This window comes from Onychomys torridus, chromosome 13 (assembly GCF_903995425.1).
Source record: "Onychomys torridus chromosome 13, mOncTor1.1, whole genome shotgun sequence".
Lineage (NCBI taxonomy): Eukaryota > Metazoa > Chordata > Mammalia > Rodentia > Cricetidae > Onychomys > Onychomys torridus.
The window spans coordinates 68,905,939-68,926,812 of record NC_050455.1 but is presented as its reverse complement, the minus strand read 5'-3'; the positions used below and the strand labels follow the sequence as shown (position 1 = coordinate 68,926,812).

At 50.5% G+C, this 20,874-nt stretch overlaps 1 protein-coding gene across 3 annotated transcripts in view; it reads left to right on the top strand.

The window, feature by feature from the left end:
* Nfatc1 (nuclear factor of activated T cells 1) overlaps window positions 1-20,874 on the top strand; it is a 107,673-nt gene that overhangs the window by 65,127 nt on the left and 21,672 nt on the right. For 2 of the 3 annotated variants that reach the window (XM_036205176.1, XM_036205177.1), the window contains exon 9: window positions 12,460-13,134. In XM_036205176.1, coding sequence (XP_036061069.1) covers window positions 12,460-13,134 — 675 coding nt within the window. The remainder of the gene's footprint in view (window positions 1-12,459; window positions 13,135-20,874) is intronic. The other variant, XM_036205178.1, reaches the window with a different exon arrangement.

Sequence of the window (20,874 nt, the reverse complement as noted above, 5' to 3'; positions counted from 1 at the left end):
TTAATTTTCCCTTGTTTGATGGCATCTTTGAGTCCTTGATGGAGGTTTTGTCAGGCGCTCAGTTGAGTAAAGAGCACTACGTCAGAGGGCTCTGTGGTGCAGTATGTGCAGTGAGGCCCCAGGGCTTGGTGGCTGAGTTCACCGCTGCCTCCCACATTGCTGTTCCACATTGATGCGGCATCAAGACATGCCAGCTGCTGTTCCACATTGGTTTGCTGTGTACCGGTCTGCCTCCGGGAGGCCATGCAGCCTCTTGCTGGAACCTCCCAGCCACCCATCAGCCTCCTGTGCAGTACAGGTCTTCCTCAGTCCTTCTGGGTTCAGCCCTACTTCTCTCCAGCCTTTTCATCTGCTGCCCTGACTCTTGCCTCCAACCCCAAGATGACTGCCCACCACCAGCATGGACCCAGGGACTGACCATGTTTCAACTAGACTGTGAGCTCCTTCAGAGACACTTTGGTCACCATAGGGTTGAATCCCCAGCATTATTCATTGCCCGGTGCCTGGCTGGCTATCAACATGTGTTTTTGTGTTGTTTTTTTTTTTTTTTTAAATAAATAAACACACAGATGGAGAACCCCAGCTCCCGTGTCCCGTGTTCTGTCTGGCGCTCACCCACCACACTCTGTGCCATCTGTTGCTCTGGGATATATATCTCTGAGAAGACTGATGCTGACAAATGGCTATATTCATAGCACCCATGTCCTTGGATCGATGCGTTTGAGTCCTGGAGACCCTCCAGGGCACATGAGAGGCTCTTAATTAACCTGGAACATAGCGCCTATACTTTGCTCCCTAGACACTGGCTGTGAAGTTACAAGTCTTCCCCTCCACCCCAAGTCTTCCTGTATTATTAAGTGAACTTCATGTACATTTGTATTTCACATATCTGTGACCACTGTGGACACGGGTTCTTAAGGTCATAAAATATGCTGTTAGGTATTTAAGAAAACAGGAATAAATCCTTTTAAACCCTTCCTGTGAAATTCATTTTCGTCCATAGGTATTTAAAATCAAAACTCATTTTTTAGTTTTCCTTCAGACTTAGGTGTGAGGTTGCTTCCAGGGGCTGCATCAGACACCATGGTCCTATTCTTGCACAAAACTGCCCCTTGTGCAGGCTCCTTTGAGTTTCAGGGTGCTGGAAATCAAGGTGCCCAAGGTATTCTGCTCCTTATGAAACAAGAGGGACACCTCTTGGCCACTAGCTTTCCTCATGATAAGCTCACCTGGTTGACACCTACCTTTCACCATCCTCCTTCCGTGACATCCGTAAACCGTGACAGTGAGTCAGGTAGCAGGGAAAAAGGATGAGTGTCTAGACCTCTGGGTTCTGGGAGGGGGGGCTGATGTCTTTGGTGCATGGTCTGTGGTGGCCCTGGACGGGCAGCTTGGCCTCCCCTCCCCCCTTCCCCATTTGGAGTGTGTCTAAGAGAAAAAGTTTCCACTTGAACGTAAGGCACTGTTTGCAGAATGGGAACATCCCGTTGGAAATCCTGCACCGGGCCCTGCGGTGTCTCTGGGATAGTCATCAGGCGCAGATGGTAAAAGCAACCTGAGAGGAGGCTTCTGAGTGCCCAGACTCAGCCAGAGAGGGCCTCCTGGGCCCCCTGAGTCTCTTGTCTGTCACTGGTTTTGCTTCACTCCCTGAAAGGGAGATGGACTGTCTTCCTCCCTGAGCCGTGGGGTCTGAGATGGACACCGTCATGAGATGGGGGCTGTGCTAGGAATGTCTAGGTGTGAGCCCTTATTCTAATGTGTCAGGTAGAATTACAGAGTGCTGAATGGGCATGGGGATGTCTCCTGTTTGGGTCCCAGGGTGAGCATCTCTGCCTGTCTGAGCCCTTAGAACAGCTCTTTCTTCCAGGCACACATGGCAAAAACTGGAATCTATCCACAGGTGCAGGGGTACCTTAAAAAGAGAAGAGAATCAGTTTATCTTAAAAAGCACACCCCCAAAGTCAGTGTTTCTGGATAATGAGAAAATAAATCAAGTTAAATTGTGGGATTTTGAAATTCTGCAACTTCATCTGAAACTATTTTAGCTAGTTCGGAGTCCCCTGGTCTTCCCAGCCAGGGGAGGGTTGTGCAGAGGAGAGTGAATGTTCCATGTCCTGACCCCGGGATACCTACCCCACCCCCAGCCCTGGGATCTGTGTGAGGACAGAGACTCACCTGGTGTCAGAGACCAGTACATGACTGTAGGATAGGAAAAGCACCTCAGCGGGACCAGTGTCATCAAGCAGCCCTGAGCGGGTGACACCCACAAGGACAGAACTCCCAGGATCAGGAGTACTTGAATCTCTAAGCCCTCCCCCCTCACACACACACACATTTCTTTGCATGGACTCTGAGGTGGAGCCATGTGTGATCTGGAGAATAAAATACCATAAAGAACTTTCTTGAACCCTTCCTGGTTATTAATAAGTGCATCTTTCTGGTCTATACCAGTTGCCAAGACATGTTTCCATCTCCAAGAAATTGGGAAAACTATTTCTGCCAGATTCTTGGTTGTATCATTAGCTTCTGGAATCATGGAGACTTGGGTGCACTTGAGCAGAGAGGACCTGGACCTAACTATGGAAGCAGAGCCCCTGCCTTATGATGGATTTCTGGCCCTGTAGTTCAGTCACTGCCCTGACCATGACTCCAATGAAAATGTCAGACCTCCACTTGTGACTGCCCAGGCCTGGGTACAGAGACCATGATGACATGACAGTATTGCGCACAGCCTATGGCCGTCTGCCTGTGTACCCACTGCCTATCATGGAGTGGCTCTCCTGATAGAAGCCTGGGGCTGGAGAAGGTGGCTGAGGACTGCCATGCTCCAAGGGTGTCTTATGGAGAGATCACAGAACACAATAGACTGTTAGGATGAAGGGCAGGACAGTTTCCCTCGCTCGCCATCATTCAGCTTGAGCCTTCCTTCTTTAAAGAGCCCAGAAGACTTCAAATGACAGGGCTCCTAGTGTGATGCATGACGTGTAAAGCAATGTTAATTCTAGGGACTCTGCTCCCTGATTTCTTTCCTACTAGCTAAATGAAGTCTTCATGGAGAGAGCAGAGGTTAGGTTGGGCAAGGGAGAGCCGTCTCTGGTTCCTGGAGCTGCAGGTGGTAACTGCTCTCCATTTCCTAATGACCTCAGTAACCAACTGGCCATTGTAACTGTGGTAGGTGTGTGCCTCGATGTTCAAATGGCACACTGGTCAGTAGACATTTGGGAGAATGGCCAAGGGCTGACTAGACCTCTGGATTAAGGAGTACTGACCCCTTAAACTCTCAAATCCATCTCTAGTGAGGAGGGACTCCGTTTCTCATTCTTATGCCAATGTGATGAGGATAAAGACAATTGACTCATACTATACCAGCCTTCTGCATCCATGAGGAATGGTAGGCACTAGAAGAAGCCATTTCTGCACCTTGTGGTCTCTCAGGTCTCCCCAGGTGTTAGAAGGCCTCACACTGGAGGAAGAGCTGGAGGCACCCTGGCCTAGATGCTATCATGATGGCCCTGAGAGATGCAGACCTCTTAACCGTGTGGCACATCTGTGGACTTTCAGGTTTCACATAGGGAAGGAGCTGAAGGGTAGAATGTGGCCCTGAAGATAACAGGACAAGAGAGAGAGCAAACCATGGAGCACATGGGACACCTGGACTGCTGGGAAAGGAAGGCTGTGGCCGATGAACCACAAGGATAGAAACCCTGCCACTACTGGGATTGGAGAGGGAGGTCCAGGGAGCCCTGCCCTATGGCCTCTCATGGAGAGATAACAGGACACAATAGACCATTAGGATAGAGGGCAGGAAGGTAGCTTTGTTTAGAAATCTAAGGGCCATGTGCCACCAAAAACAAACAAAAATGTGAGTCAGAGTGAGCTGAACACCCAAGGAGACTGAGCACTGAGGCATGCATGGGCAGGAGGGTGGGCAGAAGGTAGCTCCGCCTGTGATCTGCCAACAGAGATGCCTGCCAGATGCTGCCTGTGAAGTACTTTCAGGTCCTTGGCCGCCCCACCCAGCTCTGTCCTGTATAGTATCACAGACCCTGAGCCCCAGCTGCTGGAGGGGAAGTTACTGTCACAAAAAAAAGGGCAGCTTCGGCAGGATGGAATAGAACGGTGCTGATGAATGTTTTTGGTGTGCATGGCCTTTTGTGACCACTGCTGCCACCAAGCATAAATGGTCCTTATCCCTCCCCACCTGGCTGTGTCCCAGCTGATCCATTTGGGCTGTGGGAAATTCAGAACTGCTCCATTGATGGGAGCTAGGACCTGGTGACACGTCTGACCTCCATGTTCTCTTTGATGCTTCTGTAAAGGGGATATTCCCAACCTTCACCCACAGGACAGATGAAAAGACCTAATGAGGTGGTGTACAAAAGGCTTGAGCCAGCCAGCCTTGGCATATGCTTGGGGATGCCTTCCATTTCCAGCTCCCAGGGGCCGGAGCTTCTGTTTGGTGCATTCTGCTGGAACATAAACTTCCTTGAGCATGCCACCCCCAATACATCCCTCCATCTAAGCTCGAGGGCTAAGCTCTCCTGGACACTGGCTCCCATGTCCCCAGGAAGCTGGAAACCACACACCTGCACAGCCAGTTTGCATGCTGAATGGCAGGTGTGCCTTTCCATCTGCCGGCTCTTGGGTCCTTAACATGCAGGATCTATGGACACTTGGTGGCAAGATGTGTGAAGCCTTTTGGCCTGGACTTGGGTGGTTCTAAGTGTTCTTTGCCCCTGAAATCTTACCCCCAGTTTATCATTCCTGGGCTGTTTATGTTGATGGTGAGACTAGGCTTTAATGTCACTCTGCCATGAAGACAATCTGACTTTTGTTTTCTAGGAGTTTTAGACTTGGAACAAAACCTCTTTTGTCCAGCACTGGAAATAGAGCTGGTAAAGTAATTCAAGACTAAACACTTGAGTTTGCTTGAAAATGTAGGCGCACAGTAAGGGGACATGGATGGAAGAAGTCCTCGCTTGTACTGCGCATGCTTACTGGGAAGGCCATGGGAAGGCATCAGGTCACTCAGTGCCTGTTTCTGCCTATGGTCAGGTTTCACTGTAGACAAGAAAGGGAATCCATAAGGGTGCCTGACTGCCTGCTCCACTACAGTGACAAGATGCCACCCACTGGTCAAAAATCAGTCGCTAACTCCAGCGAGGCCTAAAAGCCACATTTCCTAATAGTCCTTTTGGGGATTGATACTTCACATGAGTTTTGGGGCATCCAAGTTCTCCCAACTTCTCTAGATGCATTGCTTAGGAAGTAAGGTATGGTCTGTTGTGGGGCGTTTACCCACCAACCCCACAGCTCCCCAGAGTTTTCTTGAGTGTGAGCAGCAGGAAATATTAGACAGAAGGATTTATAGTGCATAGATAAACAGATAGAAAATACAGGATAGCCTCAGAGGGCCTGGAACCTTTTCCAATGGGCCCTGACTGTCTCTGCCCTAAGGCATTTATAGAAATGCCAAGGGGCGGAGCAAAAGACCTCCCCCTCAGCACAGCCCAGTGCAGACCATCTCAGACACCTGCACTCAGGCCTGTGGTCCAATCATCCTCTATGCAGACCTGCTGGGTAAAGCCTCGAGTAACCTGAAAACGGGCTCCCACAGTCTGTGATTAACAGGTGTCCAGAATGCCTGGTGAAGCAGGCTGTGTACCCACAGCTCTTCCTCAAAATCTTTGGAGAGATCCTACTGTCTCATAGCTGATGAAGCAGTGAATTAACCCATCGATCACACATTGGTCATGATAGTTTCCATCCTGTATCATGTGCTATGACTGCATTTGTGGGTGGTACCTGCCCATTTGGTATGCAGAAGCACTTTGAACACGGAGGCCTGAGCTGGGCAAGAATACTTAAACAGAGACCCAACAAAAGCACCATCTACACAATGGTGTCATCTCTCTTCCTGCATACACACCTCGTGTGTCAGGTGCTGGGTCCTCTGCAGAGCAAGGGAATTGGGGGCACAAGGGTCAGATGTCAGTGAAACCTGGCTGGTAAGCTTGCTCAATTAAGTGTCTGTATTTTCTTAGCAAGCTGTCATCTTTTCCCAAATAAGATGGTTGTGTTTGTGAGGTGCTCAGAGCTGCTGGAGCTGATACCCCAGAGTACTGCATTTAAAATAGGAACCATTCTGTCTGTCTGTCTGTCTGTCTGTCTGCACAAAGGCCTGTGTGATGTCTGACTGATCCCAGGCAAAAAAGACCAGGGCCCATCTACATGGCTCTGGTCCACAGTAGATACATTCAGGTTCTCTCAAGCACAGATGCATAGTCTTTGTATCCTCAGACCCATTTTGTGGGCATCACAAGAGGGGACAAAAGACATACCCACATCACTCCAGGAAAGAGCCACCTTGTTCCACTTGTCTGTTTTGGAGAAAAGTCATACTTTACCCTGCTCCCTGTTCTGGCAGTCAAACCTAGGGTGTCCTGCACCCTGGGTAAGCACCCTTAACCACTGAGCCACACTTCAGTCCAGCTGGAGGTCATTGAAGCCAACGAAACAGTGTGGCTGAGACTTCTCAGACTCCTCTTGGGAAGATATACACTATGTTAATCTGCAGGTGAGCTGGCCTCACCCATCTCCCTCACCTGGGTGGTCAATCTTCAGGTTCAAGGCCAAGCTGGGAATCAAGAGCCCCCATCTTCTCCTGAGTCCTGTTAAGGACCCCCTTTGGCTGCTTCTTCTCTATTCACCTAAGTTAGTCAATGTGTGTTTGTGAAATATACACTCCAATTCCAGAATAAGATGCGGGTGGTAGGAATCAGCTGTCCACTAGCAAGCTTGGACATAGGGCAGCAGAGGGAGCGAGGACAGCTGGGCAGAACTGGCTATTTCCAGACTCACGTTGTAGATGGCTTCAGAAGGGCCTGTGGCCAGCAAGTAGAGATGGACCTCCTGGGAGCCTTCTGTGTGCATTCAGCCCTGTCCTAGTTAGGGGCTCAGCCCAGACATTCCTTAGCTACATACTGTAGAGTGCCTCAGATCCGAGCCACAGAGACTCTGTGCCTCGACCTTGTTGTATGCAGCAGGTAGCCTTTGGAGAGTGCTTGTAAGACATTTTAGAAGCTTAGCTTCCCAGAAAGAGCCTCCCAGCCTGACCTGGAAGGACATGTCAAGAGGTGAAATTCTGCAAGGCCTAGCAAGGAGTGGAGTGTTGGTAGAACGTGACCTGCCCAGTGGCACCCAGCTGAAGCCTGCTGGCCTCATTGGGAGGCATCCTCTACCTGCTGTTGCCATAGAGGGACAGGAAACCATTTGCTAGGCTGAAGTGTCAAGTCTGGAGGCTAGGGATGCTGTTCAGTGCTCTTTGGTCCACAGAGCATCATTGCAGGTGCTGCAGGAGATGGGGTCAGGAATGAGCCTTCCCCATCCACACCACCGAGCATCTCTCTGTCCCTGGTGGTATCACCTATATGTGGCTGGAGGAATCCTGGAGGCCAGTGAATCCCAGCCTGAGACACAAACTCTGAGGTGACTCTAGGCCAAACCTGACAGCGACTGGTGTCTGTGAGGACTGAGCTCCCCACACCAGCACCTGTATGTGAGAGTCCTTCTGTGCCCAGCAAGGGGCTGTGCTGTGCAAGGTTGCTGGATAGAGTGAATGGCTGTCAAGTGCACACAGTGTCAGGTATGCATGATGACACACCTCTCATGGCCACACAGACACAGCTTTGTCTTGTGCTGGGTGTGAGGGACCAGTCACAGCAGGAGCCAGCAGCCCACCTTCTTCATGAGGGCATTCTTTGTACCTGACAGCTGGCCCAAAAGATTGTCATTAATCCTTCATGTGTTTGCTCTCCGTAATAAACTGTGTATTATAAATTCACAGCTTTGGTAATGTGATGTTTTCAGTGTGCCATTCCATAGCAGTGCAGCGGGCTACACCGCGCCGGATCCCCTTACCTGCCCCCCACCCAGCCGAGAGTGGAGACATTGCGTCATACTCCTGCTTCCCTCTGGCACAGGAGACAGACCAGAGCCTGGGGCTTCTGTGCAGCACACGTCCTTTCTATTTCCTGACTAATAGGAAGCAAGAGGCCCCGTCCTACAAGGCTCTCAACTCCACATGAGAAATGCAGACGACACAGGCAGTCTTGAGATTTATAGGGTTTCTATGGATGCTGTGAGGGCTGGTGTATAATTCCAGTTGAGGAGGCAGCTATGGGGAACCTCAGAGAAGGTCTGGCAGAATATCACTCTTGGATCACTTCTCTGCCAGAGGGACAGGCCACTCTGTCTCCAAGCAGTACTCAGCTGTTCTGAGTGGCCATTCAATCCTCGGTGGCCTCCATCTTTGAGTGGTATGTGACCCAGCAGCTTCCATCAGAGATGGACATCATGTCAAGTGTGGACTGTGACAGTATCCTTAGCACTGGAGCCAGAGGTTTGCCTCCTCGGAATCAGCAGGTAGCAGGAGAAAACACCAGGCCTTCTTTCCCTTTGTGTGGACCTGTGTGACATTGCCCCCAAACATCGTGCTGGGGTCAGCCTCTGAGGGTAGCGGACCTGGATATAAGATAGTGTTATTGCAGTGGTAATTCTCAAGTCTGTCTCCATCTGTCCAATCAAACAATCAGGCTACATCCCCTATGGTGGTAGTGTGGTAATTCTTGAATGGAGGTGATGTCCCAGTCCCAGATGCTTAGAAAGAAAGAGACAGAGTGGAAAAGGGGGTAGCAGCTGGTCCACAAAAGGGACTGCAGAAGCTCCAACCCAGATCCCAATCCTGGTCCACTGGGCCCCTCCAGAGATAGAAACTTGGGAGTCCACCTGAGACTATCCAGATTCATGTTCCTTGTGGCCACACAGAGTCTCCTGCATTCATCTTGCCCAGGCGACCATTCGAAATCCAGGAAGACTCTGAGGTGGTCGGCAAGATGTCGGGCCAGTTCAGGGCTGAGGCATTTTAAACAGGCCCTAACAACAGAGTTTACAGGGCTCCCCAAAGAAACTACCACACCCACTCTTTGACTGGCCTCTGGATTGCTGGCCCAGGACCAGCCCACGCTCACTGTCCCTGCCCCTTGTGTGGCAGGTAAATTACATTCTCTGGCATTTACTGGGTAGCTGTGTTTGGGACTATGCCTTTCATGTCATGCTGGGCAGTTGGGGCTGGGTTTTACATATCTTATAGGCTGCTTTATGGGAGAGTTGCATTGGCCTTGGGACCTGGCTAGGGACCTGATGCCACGAGCAGAGCAGCTTAGTCTGGAAATAATTCAACTTTCCAGTCATGTACTTTTTTAAAAATCATGAGCTCTGAAAACGACCAGTCTCATTTAGAACTGAACCTTCATAAACGGATACGGACTGGCTAAGAATCTAAGAATGGAGCCGCTCATACCCAGGATCCTTCTTTCTGGTCTAGTTGTGTGCTCAGCAGCATTGGTGCCTGTTTCAGGCCAGCCCTGTGCTCATGGAGCCTGGCTGGATACGGTTCTGCCCCTAGGTGCCTCTCAGAGCCTACCTTCTACCTGTTCCTTGCCAATTCTGGATTTACAACTTGGTCAAGCCAGCTGGACTGATACTGAGTGGGGGTCGTTCCTGAAGCATGTCTTACCCCCACAGAGCTGTCTAGACGGGCTCATGCCTGGAGCTGAGTTAGTACCTGAATAACACATTTCACTGCAAGCTTGGAGAACCCAGATGGCCAAGGGCTTCCTGCTCCTCGGCAGCTCCTGGGAGATGCAGTCCTTAGGAAGGGCGGGGGCCCGCCGCTGATTTCATGTATTCAACTTTCTAATGTCAGAGGGATGGGTTTCCCTTCCTTCCTTTTTTTGTTAAATGCCAGGATGTCCGCCGTCTTTCTTGTTCTGAGCAGAGCCTCCCATCCTATAAAGCAGTTGGGGAACCTGCTGAGAAAGGGGCCCGATAACCTGACAGATCATACCTATGATTCCCATGGCCTCGGCAAGAGGACAGATGGGTGGCTGGCGAGCTGAATTAGGCCTTCACTCGGAGACTTTTCCAGGAAGTGCTGTGCGTGAGGAGTACTTGCCTTGGAGCCCTACTTCTTGTGAGTCCCTTTGCCACCACAGCTCCAGAGACAAATAAAGACCACTGTAGGAGCTAAGGATTAACTCCTGAAGTATGGATGGGGAGGACTTGGGGAGGAGCTCTTCCAGGTCCCATACTGATCAATTCAGCAAGTTCCTACCTCCGAGCAATTGGAAGCCTGAGGTACCTCCATCTCAACATGTGCCTGGTCTTCTTATGTGACTAGGTCCCCTCCCTTATCCAAGGTGCTTCCCTCCTTGCTACCCAGGGGTGGCTTGGAGGTCACCCTGGATTCCCAGCAGGTGGACCTTTATAGATCATGTGGGGAGGCAGCCCATAAAGCCCACTGCCAGGCCACCATGTCGCACCTCTGCCGTGTCTGACTCATAGGAAATGCTGACAGCATGTGGACCCCCTCCCATTCTCTCATGTGACCAACTGACCTCTGACTCCCAGCTAGTCACCCTGGCTTCATTATGTGTGCAGCGTCTCTGGCATGAATCCAGCACAAGCAACCTGGTTTCCAGAGTCACGATGAGCACATGACAAGGTGTCATAAGCAGGGGACCCACAGTCTTGTGGAAGGCTGTCGGGATATCACATGAAGATCAGCTCTCCATTAGCTATTGGCTCACCTGCTCAGGTCACACTCTATGAATGAGTCATCGTGGGATCATCCTGGGGGTCACACCTAGGGGACACCGGGACTTGCATGCACTGACCTAGAGGACCCAGGATTGCTTCAGGCAACTGTGACTTCTGGGCTGAATGCAAGAGTCCCAAGCTGAGAATATAAGCAGCATGAACCACTGTTGTCCTCCCGGATGGAATGTCTAAATGTCAGCTTCCCCTGAGACTCAACTGCTCCAAAGCCTGCCTCACCCACTTAAGCCGGGAGCTGTCTTAAAGCCTAGACAGAATGAAAATGGGATGAGGAGGCTGCAGCAGCCAACGGCTCTGCTGCCTTCTGTAGACCTAGAGGCTGAGCCACTGGGCCTTGAGTGCCGTGCAGACCTACCTACCACTGAGAGGTGAGGAGAGGCCACCTCAACTAGCAAGCCCAAATCTAGGGCAGAGCCTCCAGGTGGGGCTGTGCTGTGAAGGAGGGGCTGTGCCCTTCCCAGGAAGCTCCCAATGGAGCCAGGCTTCAGAAGAGCTCCACATTCGTGGCTCACAGCAGCTGGTGGCGCAGGGGCCTGGCTCTAATGAAGAACAGATGTACATTCCTGCTGGCTCAGACCATGGCTAAAGATTTTCCCTCAAAATGCAGATATGCTTTTATTTATTCATGGAGAAGCCGGGCCTCCCTCGGTGGCATGTGTGTTTGTATGTGGAGTGTGTGCGTCTCTTGAAGAGGCCGCAGTGATCGGCAGTACCTCACGTGTCTGACCTGCTGCCAAACCCAACCATGCATAGCGTGTGAAGAGGTGGGACATACTAGAGACTTCTGTAACTGTTCATCATGCACATGGCTTCTGCACACAGGGCTGCTGGGGGTCACCAGAAAAGTATCTCAGCCACCCAGCTTGGTCTTTGAGGGAAGAGGTAGACTAACAAGAGAATGGTAGCCAGGAAGCAAACGAGGAAAGAAGGGCCCAGGGTCTACTTGCCACCTCTTTGCCTGTCTGACTGTCTCTTCCTCATTCTCCTGTAGAAACCAACTCAGAGCAGAAGCCTGGAGTCTGCTCTGGCCACAGCCTGGAGCTAGTTCCAGGTCACAGAGGGTACTTTATCTCTGTGGAGCTTCCCTGAACTGGGGGCCTTCTTGCTCAAAGTAGAGAGGAAGAACTGGGAGGCCCTGCTTGGGACTGTGGGGTCTCCTGGGGCTGCCTGGTCTCCTGGGGCTGCCTGGTCTCCTGGGGCTGCCTGGTCTCCTGGGGCTGCCTGGTCTCCTGGCGCTGCCTGGCTACAGAGTCCTCACTTGGGTGTGGGAAACAGGAGGAATGCATGGAGACATGGTGCACTTGCTCATAGGAAAGCGTCCTTCTCTTTCCGTGTCTACCGGCTTCTCAACTATCTCAGATGTTCATCCACCTCTGGATTCTCACTGGAGCCAACTCAATGCGTGTTCAGTTTCCACATTAGCAGAACTTACCAGAGCCGTCGGTAGCCGAATTGCAGCAATACCTCCAAGCTGAAGTTTTCACTTTGAGCGCTACAAATCCACAGGCCCTGGGGTCCAAAGCTCCTACTGCCATTTGCAAATAGGTTTTTATAGCACGCTAGTGCTGGGGGATATTCCAAGGAAAATAGTCCTCTTCGTGTTAGAACCAGCTGTGACTTTCTCAGCCAGTGACTCACCCTGCTTTTAATTGGGTGGGAGAACCAGCAGAGACAGAGGGGCTCAGTCAGGACGCTGTTTGTTTTGCACGGGGTATCCTAGCCACAGCCTAGCCTACCCATCTGCAACTTATGTTTATTTAACTTGTTCTTTCCTCCTCACAGTTCCAATTATAAAGACAGAACCCACGGATGACTTTGAGCCAGCTCTGACCTGTGGACCAATGAGCCAGGAACTTAGTCCTCTGCCGAGGCCCTACTACAGCCAACAGCTCACCATGCCTCCCAACCCCGGCTCCTGCCTCATGGCTGGCTTTGCCCCCTGCTCACAGAGGAGCACACTGATGGCCACACCTCCCGGTGCAAGCCCAAAGCTCCATGACCTCTCCTCTACTGCCTACACCAAGGGCCTCACCAGCCCAGGCCACAGTGGTCACCTTGGACTTCAGCCACCAGCTTCGGAGGGCCCCACCATGCAGGAAGTGCCGAGACCCATGGCCATGCAGCCCAACTCGCCTGAGCAGCCCCCACCCGCCCGGCTGCAGCCGCAGGTGAGTCCACATCTGAACAGTAGCTGTTCCCTTGGTTGCCAACAAGTGCTCTGTCCCAACAGCCCCTCTTCTCCACTTCCGTCTGCTGCCCACGAGCCAACCTGCTTACAGCCCTCAGCCCTCCCTCCTGATGTGGGCCACCAGCAGCAACAACTGCAGAAGGTTCAAAGAAACGCGTCCCCAGCCGCAGTGCCAGAGGTGCGTGAGGACAGTGGTCATAATTTGGCCCCTATTCCTGTAGTGGTCAAGCAAGAACCTGAGGAATTGGACCAGTTATACCTGGACGATGGTAAGTGCCCGCCGCCACCACCGAGCACATGTGCACACAGCCATTGAGTTGGGGAAGGAAGGGATGATATGGGTGGAAGACAGTCCCCCTGCTGTGCCGTGTAGACCGCTCTCCAGCCAGCAGGCTGTGGGTCTGCGGTTCGCTCTGGTAATCTTGGTGACCCCTGCTTGAGCAACATTGGTTCAAACTTGAGACCCTCAGATTTGGTGTCAAAAGTGAAATAAATACCTGTCTGAGTCAACCTCAGAAAGTCACAACAAAAAAGGCCTGTCACAGAGTGTGGCCTTTGTGGTCCAATCACCTAGAAGCTTCTTAGAGGAGAGAGTCTAAGTCAATGCCTGGTTCAAGCCCGGTTCAAAGCAGCGGTACTGTAGGCAGCCATGTAAAAATGTTCAAATGTGACAGCAGGGTCACGCACCCAGAGGTTGGCAGCAATGCTAAGGTGACTCTCTCCACTGTGGCTCTGTCAGGATGTGGCCTCTCCTTCTGGGACAGTACAGCTCACTCTGGGTAGAGGGACATACCTGAATGTAGTGTGTCCAGCTGTGCCCAGGCTGCCTGTGATGGGCACAGAACCTCCAAACACTAACACAACAAAGTGTGTCTTTGCTGTTCTGCATGTGTGTGTTCCTGCCAAGTGGTGAGAGTCTTCCTGACCACATGACTGCCACAGTGGCCGGTCACGTGACTGCCACACTGCCCACTGGGAGTGGGTTCGGTGGTGTTTTCCAGCTTGCTTGGATTGTATATGGGAGTTGGGGCTCCCTTTAAGGCCAGTTGGTCTCCCCAGATATGGGCTGTTTCCCGGGCCAGGTGCAGAGCAGCACACTTGAAGCAGGCCCAGCTCCTTGCTGCACCTGGACTCAGGTGAGGTCAGGACCATGCCAGGGCTTGCTCAGCTCCCCATCTCCGAGGCTGAAGTCTTGCAGCCTCTCAGCCACTGTTGCCCATGCCTCTGCCTGCGATCCTGATGATCCTTTTGTTTCAAGGGGACCTTTGAGAAGAACGTTGGAGAGGGTGCTATGTCCTGGGTTCTGCACCTTCTCCTTGATGCCTCAGGTGTAGAGTGAGCTGGATTAGCGATCAGAGGATATTCCAAGCTCCCTGTGGACAGGCCCAGTGTTGGCTCCCAGGCACTTAGTTGACAAGGATCTTACGTTTCAGGAGGGCTGAACATTTCTCTCCAAATTCATAACTTAAAGCTCTGGGGGGAATGACTCATGCAAAATTTTTGCTCAAAAATATATTCAGTTTTTGAACCTTGAACCCAGTGTCCTGCTACACATTGGGTAGCCATGTTCATCTGCCCCTGAATACGCCCTCATAGCCTTATGGGAGGTTCCAGCCTCCCTGGATCTTCTCTTTGGATCCATGTTGAGGGACTGTTGCCGCCCTTATTGACAGCTCTATTTACACATAACTGCAGGGCTAGGATCACAGTGATGATGCCCAGTGCCACTTCCTTAGCATGAAGATCCAGCCTGTGTTCCTGGTACCTGCCCAGGTGGACACTGTGGCCAGGATGGGCACTGGCGTCTGTGTCTAGGGTCCCGCCTTCTACTTTGCCCCAGGGAGTGCTGGTGTGGGCCTGTGAGATCATTGTCATTTGGTCAGAGGCAGTGTGACCGGCCAGCCCAGGACTCCCACATCTGTGCAGTGCCCTCTGGCCCAGAAACAGGAAGTCAGTCTTCACCAGGTTTCCCTCTGACCCAGAGGCCACTGTGGCCGACGTCAGACAGGGCTTTGTTGTGGGCATGGAATGAGAGCAGGTAAGGCTTCAGGGAGGGGGGGCACTGTGTCCAGGAAGCGACACAGCAGAACTCGGGACCAGGGCTACCCACGTGTGGCCCAGGATGTATTTTGATGAGCTTTACTGTGTCCCTGAAAGACCATCTCAGAGTCTCTCATGTTGGGGTGCACAGAAGGGGTGCTGATTTAGAAAACAGAAAACCCCTAAAGGAAATGAAGGTTAGGAAGAGGAGCCGAGAATTGGGCATGGGTACCTGTCCTGGATACTGTGTCTTTTTCAGTGGGTCTTAGTTTAAATTCCCTGGGGAAGGAACAGAGAGAGAACAGAAATCACCACAAAAATCTAATTTAGAAAGTCAGACTCCATTTCTCCCCAATCCCCTTATTTAAAAGCAATCAGTCATCAATTTACCCAATGGGGAGAGGCACACTGGGAAGATACTCTTTATTTGCAAGTAGGAAAGCTTGGGGGTAATCATCTCCCAGTCATTCGGCTGGACCCCTGGGACGCGTGAGAGGTCAGGGTAGAAAGGACTTTAGGCTCCTGCTTTCTTCTGGAATCTCCCGCTGCAGCTAGCAGGGAGCACTTAACACATTTGGTCTCCGAGTACAATCACTAACAGAAGGAACACAGGGACAGACTGGTGACCTGGAGGTCCCCACGCTGCAAAGTACAGGGCAAACAGTCGAGGAGTGTTGACTGATTTCCACCCAGCCCTTCAGCACTTAGGGATCCCCTTTAACTGTCTGTGGGCTTCAGGGGTTCACACAGTGCCCAGCTCTGGCTGCTGCCCTCCCTGAGAGGAGGAAGGCAGGGAGAGTGGGTCTTATTTACATACTGGTTCTCATGTGGTTTGTGGCATTTTGATTTTGTTTTCTGAGAACAGAGAGAGAAAAGGCAGTATTAAAGTTCCATCTCCAGTCTTTGAGAACCTTTAACACTCCAAACACACGAATTCTCAGTATTGGCATCACGGAGACGTCAGGAAGTTAGTGCCTGTGTGAACAGTACACGGTGTGCCCCACATGGGTCTACAGAGCCACACATTAGAATTTGCAGGGTGGCACACCTCCCAAATGTCTCCTTATCTCAAAGACTAATTTAAAGTATGGATAGAAACAAACCCACCTTTTCCAGGAGTCTTTTTTTTTTTTTTTTTGTATTCCTACACTGAAGTTTTGCTGGAAATGTGTTTGACGCATTCATAAACCTTCAGTGTAATTTCTTGTTCCAAACATCTGCATAAGACTTGGACTTTTAATTTAAACTTTTCATGGTTTAGATTTTGAAGGTGTTGGCACAGTGGCTCTCACGTTGTTTTAAATACAGACCTTTCAAAGGTCCCACCAAAGCTTCACATGAACTGCTTTTATGTTTGCTTAAATTGCCTGCCACTGGCCTGAACTGTGAGACAGTGTTCCTGTTGTGACGACCCCCTCAGTCGCACGTGTGAGCATCTCCCTTGCACACAAAACTCCCACTTCAAGCACATCTGGAAACTCCTAAAATACCATGAGGCCTATAGGGTTTGTTCTCACATCTGTGCAGATGGGACCCTGCCATGGAACTGCTTTGGTGCCACGCAGCCAGCCTGCTTCCAGCTCTGTGTTTGTGGCTGCAGCAGCCTAGAGGCGTTAGCCCCTCAGTCTGTTGCTGTGCCCGCCCGCTCCCCCCACACACACTTATGGTTACCACCCTGTGGCCTCTGCCACAATCAAGCCTTTCAGCTCCATCAGTGGCTGCCGGGTGTCCAGAAGGCTAGATGTCATTAAAACAACAAGCAGGTAGACCAGACAGCCTAGCCGTGTCTGTCGGCTGGCTGAGTTTCTTCACCCTTCCCTTCTTTCCTGAGCTTAAGCTGCTCTGGAAGAGAACAAAAAGCTTTGCTCATGGAAAGTTTGAGTAAGCTGGCCGTGTGCCCAGCCCCAAGCCTTCCCCGTTGCTAGCAAGACGATGGCAAGAGCGTGTATGCAGCGATCAAACACACCAAGTCATGAACACTGCGGACACAGGCCACCCCATGACAGATAGGAGAAGGAATTCAGCCATGCATACATCTCACTGAGTCAATGTTTCATGCTCTGGGGTTCCTGCCTGTGAGTTGGGAGGCACAGAAATTATACCACATGCCACCAGAGTCGGAGACTGCTGGAGGCAATGTAGACCAGCCGGCTGCAGAAGTAGCTCGTTGGAGTCCCCAAGGGAGGAATCTCCCAACATTCATGAGTTCACCGGGCCCAGGCCTGTAGCTGCTGCTTGGTGGGGTTTCCAACTGTTCACTGCAGGGTGAACAAACCACAGAAGGCTGTTTCCCAAACCTTTGTGCACACCACAGGGCACCAGGCAAGCAGATGTTGGCTTAAATAGTTCTGTTTATATCTAGATGCATGCCTGTAGATCTGCACTGGATGTCAGGTAATCACTACCAGGAAACTTTCTGGGAAGGACCAGGGGTTAGTGTGTATGCTGAGACAGAAAGAGGCAGGGCTCAGGCACAGGCCTTCTGCCATCCACGAGCTCTGTGCCACTTCCAGGCAGGCAGACACAGTGGTGGTGAGGACTCTAGGCTGTCTGCTGAATCAGCCTTTCTAAATGGGGTGTGTTTGGCCACCATGGACCTGTCTTGGTGCTGCTGCAGGATGGCAGCCTCTAACCTGCAGTGTCATGATGCTTTCTTCAGAGTCTGTGCTTTCCACAGGCAGAAGGGGAGGAGGAGGAGGGCTGTTCCGCTGCACAGGTGCTGTGAGGGGCTGGAGTTGAGGGTCTTCTGGACTCCGCACTGTTTCCAATTACGTTGCTTAGATGGTATATGTTATAGATAGAGTGCTTGGGGCTACCCTGCATTTTAATTGTGCTGTCATCCTGTGGTCCTATATATTCTACCTACCAGGAGGGGAATTTGAATGTGTTGCTTTCAGCCATTATTAACAGTCTACCGAGCTTGTTTTTTTCCTTACGTGGGGAGTTTGTGGCATTGTTCATTTGAAGTAAGACAGCATGGTAGAACAGAAAAAGCTAAAGGCAAGAGCTAGAAAGGCTCCGTGAGCCTAGAGACTATGCTAGTTAGTGCCAAAGAGCTTGCAGAAACTCAAGGCCAGGAGGATGCTCAGGCACATCTTTGAGGTGGCTGTGTGGGTGTGTTTGCGGCACCTTGTTTCTCATAGGCAAACTCAACAGCAGCCACGTGTTTGTGTGTGTTCTGTGATTGTGATGGCAGTTCTTCTTGTATGGAAACACTGCTTTCCTCCTCCTCTAGACAAGCTAAAATCCTTTCAGAGCCATCCTAAAGGCGTTCCTCCACATCTCCCAGTTTATATAACAGTGTTCTGCAATCCCTGAAGTGTCTTTCTTCACACGTTCTGTTGATTCTGCAGATCTGTGAGCCAGGGAACAATGGGCCACTATGTTGGCTCCGGAGCACAAAACCATAGGCCTGGGTGGTATTTAGAAGCGTGTCCACCACATTCCAGGAGTCCCATGGTTGGTGGCTGTCAGGAGTGTGGCGATCTCTGCCATCATTGTTCCTAAAAACTGGCAGGGCCACTTGCTCAGCTAGCTCCGAGCATCCCTGCTCCTGGAGCCACAGCTCTTGTTTGAAGAGTCTTTAGATGCCAGAGTGTGCTCTTGCTTCCGGGATCACCCTCATCCCAGTCTGATGCATGATGCTAACACACAAGAAGCCCGCTGGCAGCCATGCATGAGAACTGTAGAACAGCCGGTGCAGCTTCTCACGCCTGCCCCATCCTGTGAGCAGGAGAAGACACCATTTTTCACCTCGCTGGGCACGAAAGGCAGCTGAAGCTTCTAGGCATGCCATTTGATAGTCGTGAGCAGCAGATCCGGGATTCCAGCATACTGTCTTCCTAAGGCTCAGCTCCACCATGGAATATCCTTCACGGAGACATGCAATGCAAACACTCTAGGTCTCTGGCATGAGCTGGCCTTGGGAGCCCTGGAGGAGCCTACAGTGTGCTGTTTTCTTCACCACAGAACTCCTTCTGGCTCTCTGAGGGACTCTGCTAGCCTGGAGGGTGGAATCGAGGTTGAAATTCCTAACAAGGGCAGAGGATCTCAGTATGTCAAATATCTCCCTGGGGAACCTCAATGCTCTCAAATCTACCAACTCTCCACATTTGGAATCTAGAAATCAAAAGGGGAAGGTGGCAAGTTGAAAAGCATGTACTCAAGAAACCTGTTTTATCGTGGGGTCACCCACCCCCATGCTTTTCCCATGGAGCAAAGCCAGGACAAACTGACAACTTACCACAGTGAGAGAGGCTGGGCTCCCCCCAGACCCAATGTGCTGTCTGAGCTCAGGTTGGTCCCCAAGCTCACTGGACAAGTCCCAGTGTCAGGTATGCTGGAAAACAGCTGCCCCTGGATAACTTGTGGTGATGGTGATAAGGAAGCTACTCAACACTGTGATGTCAGTGGGCAAGCAAGAGCCTAGCCAAAGCAGCCAGCCCAGGGTCAGACGAAACCCTGGGGCCATCCTTGGTAGCCTGCATAACTGCACATGTGCAAGTGGAGGTATGTGCTCTGGAAAAGAGGCCGGGCACTCTCCTCTGCTGCCCCAAGACCACACAAGCAGAAGAGCAGCCATGCTGGCCCACGTCCTGCAGTTAAAGGTGTGGCTGAGCATGGAGCATTTCCTGATGAAGGCTGGAAGATGTAACGACTCAGGGCTTAGAAAAACCTGTTGCGTGACCGCCGATCCAAGACCAGCAGCTGTTCAGACCTAAGCCTGAGCCCCAGGAAAGAGGCCTACCAAGCAAATAAGAATTTCTAGAAAGGGAACAGAACACTTAGTATCACCACACTGCAAGGAATACAGAAGCTCCAGAATTGGTCCAGGACAGTCAGCAGCCAGATAAATAAGAGGCAAGTGCCCCTACAGCAACAACTCCCAAAGGATGAAAGCCTTAACCCAGAGTTGCTGTTATATATTACACATAGTGCCCAATCCTAAGGAATAAAAAATAGAGATATGCAAGTTAACACAAAATTACGTCTCATATACAGGAAAACTACACCAGTGGAAAATGTTCCTGTGAGGTTTCCAATTTTAAACTAAGTAACAAAGGCTTTAAATTGGCTGTTTAAACACATTCAAAGGACCAGAGGAGACAATGCTTAAATAGTTACATTGAAGTATGATGATCTGTCTCACCAAATAGAGAATATCAAAAATGACACAGACTAAACTTTAAAAAGACACAAAGCAACTAATACCAGATAAAAGAAATTCCAAGAAAAAATGAGCGTTACTGTAACAATACAGTGATGGTAATAATGTTCCTTTGAACATTTTATAATTGCAATTATAAATTGCTACATACAATATTGCCCCATAGTAAATAAAACAAAAATTATGGAACTGAAAGAAGATGTAGACCCCCAAATTGCTAGATGTTGCAGTAGAACAAAATAACCACAGAGAAAATCAGCAAGGAAATAAAATAAGCCTGACCTGAGAAGTGCACATAGAACCTTCTAGAGAAACATGCATGGAGGAGGTTCCAGAACAGAATTCTTCCCAGGATGTAAAGCAAACCTTGGTGTTTATAAATATTGATTTTGAAGAACCAAAAGATTACTCTCTGAGAATATAAACATTGATAAATCTTGAGTTTGATAAAGAAAAGTTGGAAATGAAAGATGAAATTCCCACTGGCTCCTTAGTTGCTAACAGAATTATAAAGAAATGCCATAAACAACATGGCACCAGCAAACTGGACAAGCTCGACAAAGTGGAAAAGTTCTTAGACACAAATTACCTAAACTGGCTCAAAAAGAAACAGAATGATATGAATAAATCTATAGCAAGCAGAGAAAACAAATTAATAATTTATAAATATTACCATAAAGAAAAGCTCAGGCCCAGACAGCTTCATTGGTAAATTCTACCAAAAGTTACAAGGAGCAAAATAATACCAGGGCTTCACAAGCTTCCAGAAAACAGAGAGGGAGCACCATCCTGCTGATTCTTG